The sequence below is a fragment of the Drosophila simulans genome, chromosome 3R (assembly GCF_016746395.2).
Source record: "Drosophila simulans strain w501 chromosome 3R, Prin_Dsim_3.1, whole genome shotgun sequence".
Lineage (NCBI taxonomy): Eukaryota > Metazoa > Arthropoda > Insecta > Diptera > Drosophilidae > Drosophila > Drosophila simulans.
The window spans coordinates 2,772,092-2,785,249 of record NC_052523.2 but is presented as its reverse complement, the minus strand read 5'-3'; the positions used below and the strand labels follow the sequence as shown (position 1 = coordinate 2,785,249).

The 13,158-nt window shown below is 43.1% G+C and overlaps 6 protein-coding genes across 6 annotated transcripts; all 6 read right to left on the bottom strand.

The window, feature by feature from the left end:
* Positions 1-416: 416 nt before the first annotated feature.
* LOC123327301 lies at positions 417-1,312 on the bottom strand. The gene is made up of 2 exons (XM_044923351.1): positions 1,294-1,312; positions 417-1,237 (listed from the first exon to the last, which is right to left on the bottom strand). Exons 1-2 carry the CDS (start codon positions 1,310-1,312, stop codon positions 417-419), a joined length of 840 nt encoding a protein of 279 aa, XP_044779286.1.
* Positions 1,313-2,483: 1,171 nt separating this feature from the next.
* LOC27207133 (mucin-2) lies at positions 2,484-4,696 on the bottom strand. The gene is made up of 2 exons (XM_044923261.1): positions 4,678-4,696; positions 2,484-4,620 (listed from the first exon to the last, which is right to left on the bottom strand). Exons 1-2 carry the CDS (start codon positions 4,694-4,696, stop codon positions 2,546-2,548), a joined length of 2,094 nt encoding a protein of 697 aa, XP_044779196.1. The 3' UTR covers positions 2,484-2,545.
* Positions 4,697-5,307: 611 nt separating this feature from the next.
* On the bottom strand, positions 5,308-6,397 carry LOC6726948. Its single transcript, XM_002102314.4, has 2 exons — positions 6,045-6,397; positions 5,308-5,976 (listed from the first exon to the last, which is right to left on the bottom strand). The coding sequence occupies exons 1-2, from the start codon at positions 6,358-6,360 to the stop codon at positions 5,456-5,458; spliced, it is 837 nt and encodes a 278-aa protein (XP_002102350.1). The 5' UTR covers positions 6,361-6,397; the 3' UTR covers positions 5,308-5,455.
* Positions 6,398-7,192: 795 nt separating this feature from the next.
* On the bottom strand, positions 7,193-7,809 carry LOC120285023. The gene has a single exon (XM_039295240.2). The coding sequence runs from the start codon at positions 7,634-7,636 to the stop codon at positions 7,325-7,327; it is 312 nt and encodes a 103-aa protein (XP_039151174.1). The 5' UTR covers positions 7,637-7,809; the 3' UTR covers positions 7,193-7,324.
* A 210-nt stretch (positions 7,810-8,019) lies between these two features.
* LOC6726947 lies at positions 8,020-9,844 on the bottom strand. The gene is made up of 3 exons (XM_002102313.3): positions 9,412-9,844; positions 8,732-8,884; positions 8,020-8,673 (listed from the first exon to the last, which is right to left on the bottom strand). Exons 1-3 carry the CDS (start codon positions 9,728-9,730, stop codon positions 8,501-8,503), a joined length of 645 nt encoding a protein of 214 aa, XP_002102349.1. The 5' UTR covers positions 9,731-9,844; the 3' UTR covers positions 8,020-8,500.
* A 1,084-nt stretch (positions 9,845-10,928) lies between these two features.
* LOC6726946 lies at positions 10,929-12,637 on the bottom strand. The gene is made up of 3 exons (XM_002102312.4): positions 12,243-12,637; positions 11,512-11,717; positions 10,929-11,455 (listed from the first exon to the last, which is right to left on the bottom strand). The coding sequence occupies exons 1-3, from the start codon at positions 12,482-12,484 to the stop codon at positions 11,097-11,099; spliced, it is 807 nt and encodes a 268-aa protein (XP_002102348.1). The 5' UTR covers positions 12,485-12,637; the 3' UTR covers positions 10,929-11,096.
* Between the last annotated feature and the right edge of the window lie 521 nt (positions 12,638-13,158).

The window sequence follows — 13,158 nt, the reverse complement described above, 5'->3', positions numbered from 1 at the left end:
ATGAGGAGTCGCAGTAAAGTCTGGCTAATCCGGATAACAAATTAATTTCCAGTTCCTTTTAAGCCCCTTTATGTCTGCATAAATAGCTTTAAAGATTTCTAAAGATTAATTCGACAAGAAATTTTTAGTAATTATATTATTAAAAATTTTTTGATTTTATTTTTAGATCTGCAATTTATGACTACAATGCATGCATGGGTATAAAAATAAGAATCTTTAATTCATGTAAATATAATTATTGTATTAATAATAAATCCACTTTTAAAAATATTTTGATTTCACGGATTTTATTTAAATACAGTTGAAATACGAAATACGGAGTAAACTCTTAAAATGGCTTAACCACTCATATACAAATTAAGCTTCCAGGTATTCCTTTTTTGCTTCATGTTATTCGTTTCTTTTATTTTGTTAAATTAGCTTGCAGCACCAGTTGTCTCATTGTTTACATTGGTTTCGATCGATTTTAGCACAGTATCACTTTGGTTACTGCTATCCGACAGCAATCTTGTTGGCTCAGTTGACATTGTAACAGGAGCTTCAGTTGTGGAAGTGGTAGTTGTAGTGGTCGTTGTCTTTCGCCATTTTCCCCTCCACTTTTTCGGGCCATCTTGGCTGACCGGCTTCACTCGATTCCCGATTATCTTGTGCCAATCAGACCCGTTGTCCTGCTGGAAAGAGCTTCTAAGTAGATTTTCGCCCATCATCCCATGGAAGCCCATTGCGATTTGGTCATCCACTTTATCATTGGACGGTCTGCTCATCAGATGTATCTGTGGGTTCAGCATAAAGGGCATCGGATACGGAATATAAACTGGAACAGGATAGAAAACTGGTTGGGCGTTTAGGGTAGTCATTGGTCCCTGGTCGACAATTGGGGAGCTCTCCCAAATGCCGGGCATCAGCAATAGGTCCTGCATTGAAAATCTCTGGTTTGGTTCATAATTTGGGCCAGCTTTCTGCTTCTGAGGAGGTCGTGTTTTTTTATTTCGCTTCTCTGTGGAAGCCGTTGTAAAACTGGCTGGTGAAATAGTGGTTGCAGATTCTGGAATTACTGTGGTCTCCATATCCGGTTCCGATTTGATTGACTCCCCAAATGCTGGCCTTATTGTGGGATTGGAAAGCACAATCAGTGGAGTTTTGGGATCATCTCCACTAGCTTTCAACACAGCCAGTAACTGCTCACTGTGCAATTGGCCAATGCATTGCCTAGTAAGGCATACGACAAGGGCTAACACTAAAAATACGTGTTTAAATATAAAAAAGTTAAATGTTTAATTATTTTTTACTTACCACTTAAAATTATCTTCATGGCGACGTTAAACAAACTGAACATATTTTTGAATTTTTCGGTCTTTATACGTCTGCCTTGAGTTGGAAAGTAGGTTACTGGTTAATCAATTCTTTCTAATTTTGCTAATTGACATACTAATTTCTTTAGAACATACATATAATTCACTATGCGATGTTCTCTGTGCATAAGATTACTTCATTTGTAAAAATATTGATTCGTTTCTCTTTAAATTATTATTGATTAATTTCTCTATTTCTTAAAATATAAAAAGGAATGTAAGCTATTTTCGGAAAGCAGAATGTTAAGTGATGTTTCTTCAACAAATATTCTTTTATAAGGATCCGTCCATTACTCCAAGCTTTCTTACCTCTAGTTGGTATTTCATTTATTCCTAAAGTAAGAAATAGATTCGTACTGTACATTTGAAAACTGCATAAATGTCAACACCTTTCTGTTTTATTTTTGGTGGTTCAGTGAGATTCTTTGGTTAATTTGTTTTACTTCATTGTTTATATCTGATTTGGAAAGAACCCTTTTTAAAAGGCAAATTAATGCAAAATTATATGCAGTTCGGAATAAAAAAATCGTATACTGGAAATTAAAGCAAATCCTCGATTTATCCTAATTAACGTAATTCATAGTGACTTTTCTAGTTCTCTTGTATTTTGCTGAACCTTCTATAATTCCAGGCTAGGATTGGAAAGAGCGATGCAAACCAGATTTAATGATTGTGTTAATTAATAAAAGGGAAAGTTTTTATATGAATTTTGGCATTCTGAAGTTTGTCTGTTGGCCTAGATTCCAAACGCTGAAATTAATACGACACATTTAAGTTATTTTCTTAATGTTTTTTTTTATTTTGTAGACATCTGTTACTATTTACATATAATAACTTATATAAATGTGAATCATAATTTTCTATTGAGTATTTATATATGTTCATACTTAAACCCGATAATTTGAATTAACAGTTCAGTGTTCAAAATATTAAAATAAGTGGAAATGTTCAATAAATACTAATAACGAAATGGAATTTTATATCAAGTAAGAAACCCCAAATAAATTCTTTTTAAAAATAATTTATGAACTTATACCTTATGGCCATTTGATAATAGTCATAGTTTCATAAATAAAATTCAATAACTAACAGATATTTAATAGAAATTATATTATTGTTTCACTTTATTAGTTTTTATGCTTTTGTATTAAAAAATACTTTACTGTTATATCCATTGGGGCTGATGTCGGACCCTAAGTTGTGGGTGTTGTAGAGGTCGGAATTGCTGTTGATGTTGTTTGGGACTCTGTTGTGGTTGTTGTAGATGTTGGAATTGCTGTTGATGTTGTTGGAGACTGGGTTGTAGTTGTTGTCGCCGATGGAATTGCAGGGGATGTTGTTGGAGACTGGGTTGTAGTTGTTGTCGACGATGGAATTGCAGGGGATGTTGTCGATGACTCTGTTGTGGTTGTTGTAGATGTTGGAACTGCTGTGGATGTTGTCGATGACTCTGTTGTGGTAGTTGTAGAAGTTGGAATTGCCGTGGATGTTGTCGATGACTCTGTTGTGGTAGTTGTAGAAGTTGGAATTGCCGTGGATGTTGTCGATGACTCTGTTGTGGTTGTCGTAGAGGTCGGAATTGCCATGGATGTTGTTTGGGACTCTGTTGTGGTTGTTGTAGATGTTGGGATTGCTGTGGATGTTGTCGATGACTCTGTTGTGGTTGTCGTCGATGTTGGAATTGCTGTGGATGTTGTCGATGACTCGGTTGTGGTTGTTGTAGATGTTGGGTTTGCTGTGGATGTTGTCGATGACTCTGTTGTGGTTGTTGTAGATGTTGGGATTGCTGTGGATGTTGTCGATGACTCTGTTGTGGTTGTTGTAGATGTTGGGATTGCTGTGGATGTTGTCGATGGCTCTGTTATGGTAGTTGTAGATGTTGGAATTGCTGTGGATGTTGTCGATGACTCTGTTGTGGTTGTTGTAGATGTTGGGATTGCTGTGGATGTTGTCGATGACTCTGTTGTGGTAGTTGTGGATGTTGGAATTGCCGTGGATGTTGTCGATGACTCTGTTGTGGTAGTTGTAGAAGTTGGAATTGCCGTGGATGTTGTCGATGACTCTGTTGTGGTTGTCGTAGAGGTCGGAATTGCCGTGGATGTTGTTTGGGACTCTGTTGTGGTTGTTGTAGATGTTAGGATTGCTGTGGATGTTGTCGATGACTCTGTTGTGGTTGTTGTAGATATTGGGATTGCTGTGGATGTTGTCGATGACTCTGTTGTGGTTGTCGTAGAGGTCGGAATTGCCGTGGATGTTGTCGATGACTCTGTTGTGGTTGTCGGAATCGCTGTTGAAGTTGTTGGGGACTGTGTTGTGGTTGTCGTCGACGTTGGAATTGCTGTTGATGTGGTTGGAGTCTGTGTCATGGTTGTTGTAGATGTCGGGATAGCGGGAGATGTTGTTGGGGATGCAGTTGATGTCGGTATAGCAGTGGATGTTGTTGGGGATGCTGTTGATGTCGGTATGGCGGGGGATGTTGTTGGGGATCCTGTTGATGTCGGTATTGCGGGGGATGTTGTTGGGGATCCTGTTGATGTCGGAACGGCAGTGGATGTTGTTGGGGATTCTGTTGATGTCGGTATGGCGGGGGATGTTGTTGGGGATCCTGTTGATGTCGGTATGGCAGTGGATGTTGTTGGGGATCCTGTTGATGTCGGTATGGCGGGGGATGTTGTTGGGGATCCTGTTGATGTCGGTATGGCAGTGGATGTTGTTGGAGATCCTGTTGATGTCGGTATGGCAGTGGATGTTGTTGGGGATCCTGTTGATGTTGGTATGGCAGTGGATGTTGTTGGGGATCCTGTGGATGTCGGTATGGCAGTAGATGTTGTTGGGGATCCTGTGGATGTCGGTATGGCAGTAGATGTTGTTGGGGATCCTGTTGATGCTGGATCTGAGGTTACAGTTGTTGGGAGCCTTGTAGACGTTCTCCTTCTCCTCCACTTTCCCCAAAACCTTTTCAGAGCGAAGTCGGTAGGAGGCTCATCATAATCTTGGTAAATTGCCTCCTTGAATACGTTTCCTTCAGTCGACAATTTGTTATCGTTTGTGGCTCTTTGCTTTTCCAATGCTACAATCGGGACCCTATCATTTTTAATAGGAAATTGTTGATTCCTATAGTTTAGTTTGATGGGAATGGGCAATTCCGAACGGAATATTTCTTTCTCTGATAATTGGTCACTGGAACCAACTATCAGTGGTTTTGTTGCGTGATCGATGTCCGCCGTAGAAAAATGTATTCCTAAGAGGCAGACTACCACGGCACTTGCTGAAAAAATATGATTTTATAGTTTTCACTCACAAGAATATATTTTTATTTACGTACCATAACAAATCGACGCCATGGTGATTCCAAGTCAACTGTAGTTCTCTTCCTAAATTTCTCGTTTTATATGGGCAAGCTTGCTGAAATTGGAAAGTTGGTCATTGGAGTCTGTTTCTTATAATTCTGCTAATTGATAGATGTATGGAATATTAGCAAACTTTTTTTTTAGGAATGCAGACTTTAGCTATATAAGTGTGCATAAACTCTCGACTTCTAGTGTTTTCCAATATCAGTTGATATTGGTAGTGCAAAGGCACTAATCCGAGCTTAAACTATTTGTTCAATTGCATTTGCTTGAAAAGTATTTTGTGTAAATAACGTTGATTAGCAAAAACGATTAGGCATGGCCGTCTCGACGTATAAGATATTGGGAGCTATAAAAGTATTAAAAGATAAAACGCTACATAGTTGCAATTTGTGGACGTTGGAGTGCAAGTGCCCAAACTATTTTTGGCAATATAATCAGGAAAAATTACAAAAATCGTAATATCTTTTAAAATTGTGGTTGTGGAAACTTTGTGGGTTTGTGGGCTTAATAGTCGTTTATGAAAACCTTGGGCATATTAATCGTACCTAATATCTGACTACTGATTATACACACGTATATGCATGTTATTTAGAAGATCGGAAAAGTCTTTGTAACTGTTACATTTGATGTGTTAAAATTCACACATTAAAACTAAGACAATGCTGAGTTTGCTGTTGTATTATGTTTCTTAAAGTACAATAAATTAATAAATTATTAGGTAATGATACTGTCGGTTCCTTTCTAAAATTATTAGATTTGGTTCGCTGATTGATCCACTTTCAGGGACCTAGCATATCCCCCGTAGCCAAAGCCACTGGCAGTACCACCACCACCGCCTCCTGCGGCAAAGTGGGGACTGTGGGAGTGACCTCCATCTTCGTGAGTGACCGAGTGCGAGTGGCTGGAGGTGTAAATTGGCTTAGCCACTATTTCGTATGTGGTGGACTTTCCCCCGCCGCCGGCCAAGCTCTTAAGACCGAGGACTCCAGACAGGGTCAAGGCCATTAAAGCTGTCATCAGAGCCTTTCCGGCCATCAGAGCGATGGCCCCGAGGCCCATGGCCATAAGCATTCCCTTCATCATGACTCCAGCCGCCACCAGGGCCTCCAAGCCTCCTTTCTTGCCGAACTTGTGCTTGCGACCTTCTACGAGGGACTTGTCATCCAGCAGGCGAAATCGTAGGAACCGCGTTTTCAGAAGGTTTTCCAGTTTGGCCACTATATAGCCATTCAAGCGAGTGCTCGGGTCACTGGGATAGCTGCGAGCCACTTCTATATAAAATAGAATATAATTAACATTTTTTGTCTTTAAACATATGTTTTAGTTTTCCAGAACGTACCTGCCATGAGCTCCGATGTCTTGAGTTCGGTGGCGTTCTCATCCTTGACCACACTGATTCCAGGCAAAACGTTAAGTTCCTCCTGTTCGGCGAGCTTTTCCATGATCTTAACGAATTCGATCTTGAGGCACATCCAACTGAAGGAGGATGCTTCACAGCCACTGAGAAGGCTCTCTGCCCTTTGGGGTTTTCTAATGGTTTCCGGAGCAACTGCAGGCACTTCGGTGGGCTGGACACTGGCAGCCGTGGCATATTTGCACATGAAGGCGAATAGGGCCAAGTAAAAAAGATATTCCAGGGTCTTGGTCAGCAACATCTTTGCTATCTACTGCAATGGGGACTGTTTGTGAGACTGCATCATCTCGATTTGAAGGCCTTCGCTTTTATACCCGCTGCCACTGTTTCCATTCCCATTTCCCTTTCACCAAACCGTGCTCCGTCCGCACTGGGGCCCTTGTGCTTTTCTAATTACCCAAACGATTTGTGGTCGAAATTCTTCCCAGCGTCAGTCAGCTGCGTCCAACTGGGCGGCACTTTCGCTTTCCTCTGCGCCAGCGGTGGAGGTCGGTCTTGCGAAACGGCCGGCTAATTCTGTCACCAAAAGTTCCAGCCAATGAATTCCCCAAGAGTCCGAGAAGAAAACTCTCCCAGACTCGGGAATTCAGGTAATTACAAGTGCCTGATAAACGTCGCGTGCCTCGGACCTTCATAAATTAAGACCCAACATTTTGCCTGCCTAACTGGGACTAACTAACAATTCATTGTTAATTATTACTTCATTTTCATTTGTGTCTGACCCAGCGTCGTTTCGCTACTTTCTTTGCTCGTATTGGCCATGAAGAAATTTATCTTTCCACGCCGAGAATGACCTGTTTAATATTCAGATTACATGCAGTGCTAATGACCAATTGGTTGGTTGACTTTTGATTTTTGCTTTTTGACTAGCAGGTGTCTTATTTTACCAACTGAAATTATAGGGGGTGCTTGGAACGATTATGTAATCGAATCCACTACACTGCTCATTTAAAAACATTGTATTTAATATTGTTTTATATTTATATATATTTATATTGTTTAATATATTCTTACATCTCTGCCCACATTTAGTACATGCCCCGTTTTATGCTTTCATAATATATTTTAATTTTTATTGAAAATGTAAGACATGTTAGTTCTGGCATAATAAAATTAATTTAAATAAATATTTGTGTAAATTATGTGCCAATCTTTTGGATATTGATCGTTGGTGGTTATGGTCCTTTTAATTTTTCTTATATAGCTTATCCTGCTGTACTCTTGGTCGTTGTGGTTGTAGTTGTGGTCCACTTGTTCCTGAATTTTTCACCAAATCTTTCGAACAATTTGGTTCCATTGTTATTGAAAGGCGGGAATCGGAGCTGTCCAACATTTTCCACTTCCTCCACCACAGGGGCAGCTTCAATTGGCTGCTCGGTGTTCACAGCATCAATTTCTGTGCTGAGGGGTTTCCCATCATCCTCGACAGGAAGTGTCCAGGCCAAGGATACCAAAAGGCCAACAACCAAGGCGAATTTAATCTGACAGCCAATGAGTTTGTTGCTTAAGCCGTTCATATTGATTCTGTTGACTTTTGGTCAGCACGAGTGGTGTTTTTATACCAACGCCAAGTGGGACATTTGATTAAAAATCAATTAGGAAGTTGACGCAAAGAAAGCCGCGGGCCCAAACTCAATTTTGCTAATATAATTAAGCGGAAATGTGTCTTCAATGGATTTGTTTTTGCAAGAGGTTCAAGGAAAGTGTTTAAGTTAAGAGGCCACTAATTTCACTTTCCAGATTAGTGCCTAAACTTTTCCTAGTGACTTTTCAGATATACCTTTGACACTCAATAAGAAAGCTTTGAGCCAGAAATAATGTAAGTCATTGCCTTTTTAAAAGTACTACCTGTACATTCCCAAAGTTTGCGACTCGGGCAAAAAGTTTAAAGAGTCTATGGTTTTGCATTTGATGAATCATTTTTATTCAATTGCTTTAAGTTGTATGAATAAATACTTAGTAAGTAAGCTCTTTAGCAGGCATAATCTTCGTTGCTTTCGATGAACCTGAGTGACATGTACGACCGCCAAGAGACATGTGGATGTGGAAATGTGCAATAAATATGGCGCAATCATTGATTGGCCGTAGTATCCTTAAGCATTGTCCTTTGGGCTAGCCAAGAGTCGAGGGACCGTTTCAATAGTTCTCTTTTTTTGTGATTTTTTTGGTATGTCGCAGCTAACTAACTAAATGTAACTAAATAATTATTGACTACGAATTAGGCCATTCTTCAGGAAAGTCTTAGAGGGATAGGTTGTGGAAATGGGGATGAAGTGGGAGAAAGTTGAAGAAGGGAGACGCTTTGGTAGGATAAGATATAGCAGGTGAAAGATTGAGGCTAGTACAGAGTGGGATGGATGGATCGGTGGGCGTTTTCCGGCTTAGAAGGGCTGGGCCAGACCATAGTGGTTGTAGGCCAGATCGGCGGCTCCTGCCTGACCATTGCGGCTCCAGTCGGAGTGCACGATGTCGGCGTTCAGTGGGCTGCCGGTGATGTAGGCAGTGGTGATGTGTTCCTTCTTCTTGGCCAGCAGATCCTTGAAGAAGGTGGCACCTGTGCGGGAAATGTGGGTAAGAAGTGCTTTTCCTGAGATCACTAAAGGTAAACTCACCAGCCAGGATGAGGGCCAGGAAAGAGATGGCCAGAGCCTTCAGCGAGATGAACTTGATGATGGTGAACATAATCTTGACAACGACGGCCTTCTTCAGCTTCAGGGCCAAAAGAAGGGGCAGCAGCATCTTCTTCATGCGCTTGCTGCGGGACTCTGTTTATTCCGGGAGGGAGAAAGTAAAGAGAAAGCGGGGTTTTAGACATGCTCCTAAAAGTATACAACGCCTGGCAGTCGAGTGAAAGCTTTCACTTCGCTTCTCGTCAGCGCAACTGAGTGTGCTAGTAGTTTTGCTTTTGGCAGTTGGCTTTGTGCACAGCAGAGTGGACCTTAGTACTTTTAGCCTTGGTAAGTAGACTTTGAAGTGTTCGTTGACCGTAAAGAACATGAACGACTTGAGAGCCGGGACGGTTTACCAAAGCTATTCCAAGCTATTATGTGCGCACGATTGCCTCTGTTTTTGTAGTAATTAATACAAATGCAACCTTTAACTTGTTTAAATTATTTCAAAGTTCTTTGGCTATCAACTCACGGACTTACTAACATTCTAACAATTTATGTCTCTTTATATTAAATATCTAAGTTATTCAACGCAATATGAAAACTTTAAAAGCATGCATTTTTCTTTCTCTTGTTTAATCTATATTCTATGTTTTTCGAATAAAGGAACCAAGATCACTCACCATCCATGGCGCGTCCGGTGTACTCGTTCTCGGCGTTCTCGTCCTGCTCATCGCCGGAGAAGGAGAGGTTCAGCTCGTGGGTCTCCAGGTAGCGCTCGGCGCGGTCCTCGAAGGACTCGACGGCCTTGGATGCACCGAAGCTACGGCCCGACTCCGATCGGTCGATCCTCAGACCGCCGAACAGCGCGACGGACTCCTCTCCGTCCAGGCGGTTCAGCATGTTGACCAAGTCCCGCTCGGTGTTGTCCTGGGAGGGAAGGGCCATGGAGCCGCACACAAGGCTGGCCAGCAGCACTACACATACGAATTTCGCGCACATTTTGATTAGCACTTGGGGGTGTCTTGACTTTGAGTGGGTTATAATCCTTGGGACGGCTGCCTGGAGCTGGTGAGTGCTGCCGATGTGAACGGGAATCGCTTTGTGATTAATTGAATGCACTGCCCCCGCGTTTTATACCATTTCGATTCGACGTCGATTGACCAATTTTGTGGCTAGAAATCGCGTGGCAGGCCAAAAATCCAAAACGCACCGCTCGCCGCTGCAATAACAATAACAATACCGAACGGCAATACCAAAAATCCAAAAACAATTTATGCAAAGCATATGCGTATGCTACCTGGCCGGCAGTTTCTTGACCATATTTCCACGCACGTCGCGATGTCAACGAAAGGGAAGTGGCCAGTGGCCAGTGGCCAGTGGTCGGCCGGCTGAATATTATTTTTTGTATATACCATACATATATTTTATATAAGCAAGTGGCCCGATTTCGGGCGCTCGGCCGTTATCCGTATCCTAATTGGCATTCAATGGAGTCGCCGGGGCTACGTGTTCGGATTGCCTGTGCCAGATTCTTGGCCGGTTGTTCCTCTCCATTAGCTCCATTAGGGCTCGCGGTGGAGAGGAGATTATAGCGATGGATCTGCGAGACCCACCCGTATTTGGTATGCCCCGCCGGTGGTGACTTAATGCACAATTTGGCCCAGTTAGTTACTCTGGCGCTTTCAACGCTTTCGATTTCATTCTCCCTTGTCAAGTGGCGTTCGTGGCTTGTTTTCTATTTCAATTGCTTCTAAATCTGCCTGTGAAAGAAAGCTGAATTGTAGCACATCGCCGCATATATCTCTTTTCAATCGCAAAGTGACACTTTTATGAGCATAAGTAGAAAGTTTCTGGCAAACAATTAACATGCCGAACGGCCGTCACATGTCCACTAGAAACTCCAATTATGAGCAGGCCACAAACTTGCCAAAAACTAAATCCCCAGCTTATCAGCTCTTTTTCTCAACGTTTTTCTGTGTTCTTTTGGGTTTTTTTTTTTTTTTTTGGTTTTTTTGGTGTTCAGCAACAGAACCTGCCACAAGTTTTAATTGCCAGCCGCAAACTTGTTGCCGCCCAGCGAACAAAGTTCCACATATTTGTTTTGGGGTCTGTCAGCATTTCAATAAAGCCCTGGGAAACTGGGAAAGTCTGTGGCCACAGGTGAGCACTGCCCACGTGCGTGGATTTGCGGATTATATTTTTTTCGGGTGCAATACTCTTGGTTTTATTCAAACATTCGACTTGACTTGCGGGTGCTGAGTGCGTGGTGTGTCAATAAATTAGTTAATTACATTTCGAATAAATTACTACAGGCTAATGGTTTCAAAACGAAGGCACATCTGTTGGAGCTGTCTCCCAGCCGCTTCTACTGCTGCTGCTGACCGGCGTAGGCCAACTGCTGGGCATCGGACCCATCCTCGCTGATGCTGCGGGCATAGGGATAGGACGAGGAGGCTCCCGAGCTCCAGCCGGCGCTGGCGGGTGCGGACCAGGCGTTCGAGTTGTAGGCTCCGGCCAAGGAGTTGCCTCCGAACTTGTTGCCGAATCCGCCCAGGAGACGGGAGCCGCCGACCAGGATGGCCAGGAAGAAGGCCAGCTTGGCCACGATCACGGCCTTGAAGGTCAGCAGAGCCAGGAAACCGAGCACCAGAGGAATGACGGCGAACAGCTTGGCGCCAATGGCCAGAGCAACGGGTCCCAGCATCTTCTTGATCTTGCCACGGCCTGCGATTGGATGTTAGGTAACTATGTTTTATATCGTATCCCAAGTCAAAACCCACCTTCATCGAGGGCACGAGCCACCTGCTGGGTGGTCTCAGCGGGCAGCTTGAACTCCAGGTTGTGGGTGCTCAGGAAATCGGCGGCGCTAGAGACGGCCAGATCCACTAGACGACCAGTACGCTCATCGGCATTCTGGGGCAGCTCGGCATAGACATCCTGCTCGCTCATCGATTTTCCAGTGCGGGAAACGGGACTGGCGGGATCCCTAAAATGATATTGTAATTTATAAATACTTTTTCACACTTACTTAACTTTCATGACAACTTATATCCCCAATGCCGCTAATGGCATATTATACCACTTATTATTTTACTGTCATAATTTTTGGAATGATGTAAGAAATGGTGCCTTAAGATTGCTATTTTTTAGCATTAATTATGAAGTGTTTTTGGCCTTAGTCTTGGCTCACCATTTAAATCTATAAATTAGTAAGAAAATGGGTATCAGAATCTTAGAATGTCATAACTGTTGTTTTGTCTAACTATCTATTAACTAATTTCTCAAAATTTATTTTTAATTGCCTTTTCTATCTAAATAGCTTTCCTGCATATCTTGATATCATTATTTCATTTTAAGTAGCTTTCCTAGCCAACTTTTGTGATGCAACCACTACTTTAACTAGCACGGATTGAAGATTTTATCGGGCACGTTCTGCTTTTGGTTTCAGTTTCGCTTTCGATTTGGTTTTTGTTTCAAGAACCAGTCACTTTCACTGTTAAAAAACACACACCTCTGGAAGGTGACTCCACTGGCCAGCTCGATGTTGTTGCTCCTGGCGGCGCGGTTGAGGGCGGTGATGCCCTTGACGGCCAGGCAGGTGGCCATGTCGTCGCTCTCCAGACAGGCGCCCAGATACCGGGCGGCCCGGCCCAGGGTATTGTCGCCCTCGACCTGGTTGTCTTGAACACTGGGCGCGGCGAAGGCGCAGCTGGCCGCCAAGAGGGTCACACAAGCGATGGCAAACACTTTCATTTTCGATCGATTGGTATTTAGACGCGGTTAATCCTTGCTAATATAGCTGATCCGGGGTTTCGATTCTGGAGATCGGGCTGCTGCTTCTCTGAGGGAGCGCTGAGATGAGTTTGATGTATGCGTCTCCGGACATCTAGCCTTATATATTGGGCCTCAGCCGCTCGGTCGGCGTCGCAGTCGGTGCGCATTACAAAACAATTCAAAAGTAAATTAAATAAAGCCCGGCGAGAGACGGCGGAAGTTATGGCCAAGACGCGAAAAGAGCGAACTCCAAATTGGAGACAGGGCCCAAAAAAAAAAAGAGTCGCAGACGCAGCCGCATAAATCTAGAGAACGGCGGGGAAACAAAGTCAACTTGTTTGTTAAGTGAACATGTTCATTTCGGGCTGCCTTTTTTTCGGCAGCGCCGCTCCGGCGACGTCGTCATCCGTCAACGCTGGCGTCGCGGAGAGAGAAACTCGTACTTGGACTTGGTCTTGGCCATTGGCCCAAAAGGGGCGCCCTGGAGTAAACAGTCGGCCTATTGGCTAAGGTCTGCACGGCGACAAAAATCAGCTGGCTTACATAACCGAGGTGGTCCACGGAATCACTTGTAACCGCATTCCTTGCGTTGTCTTGAACCCCGAAAAGTCTCAGATTATTGAAACCAAAATGTGGTGCTCATTTAGAAGCTA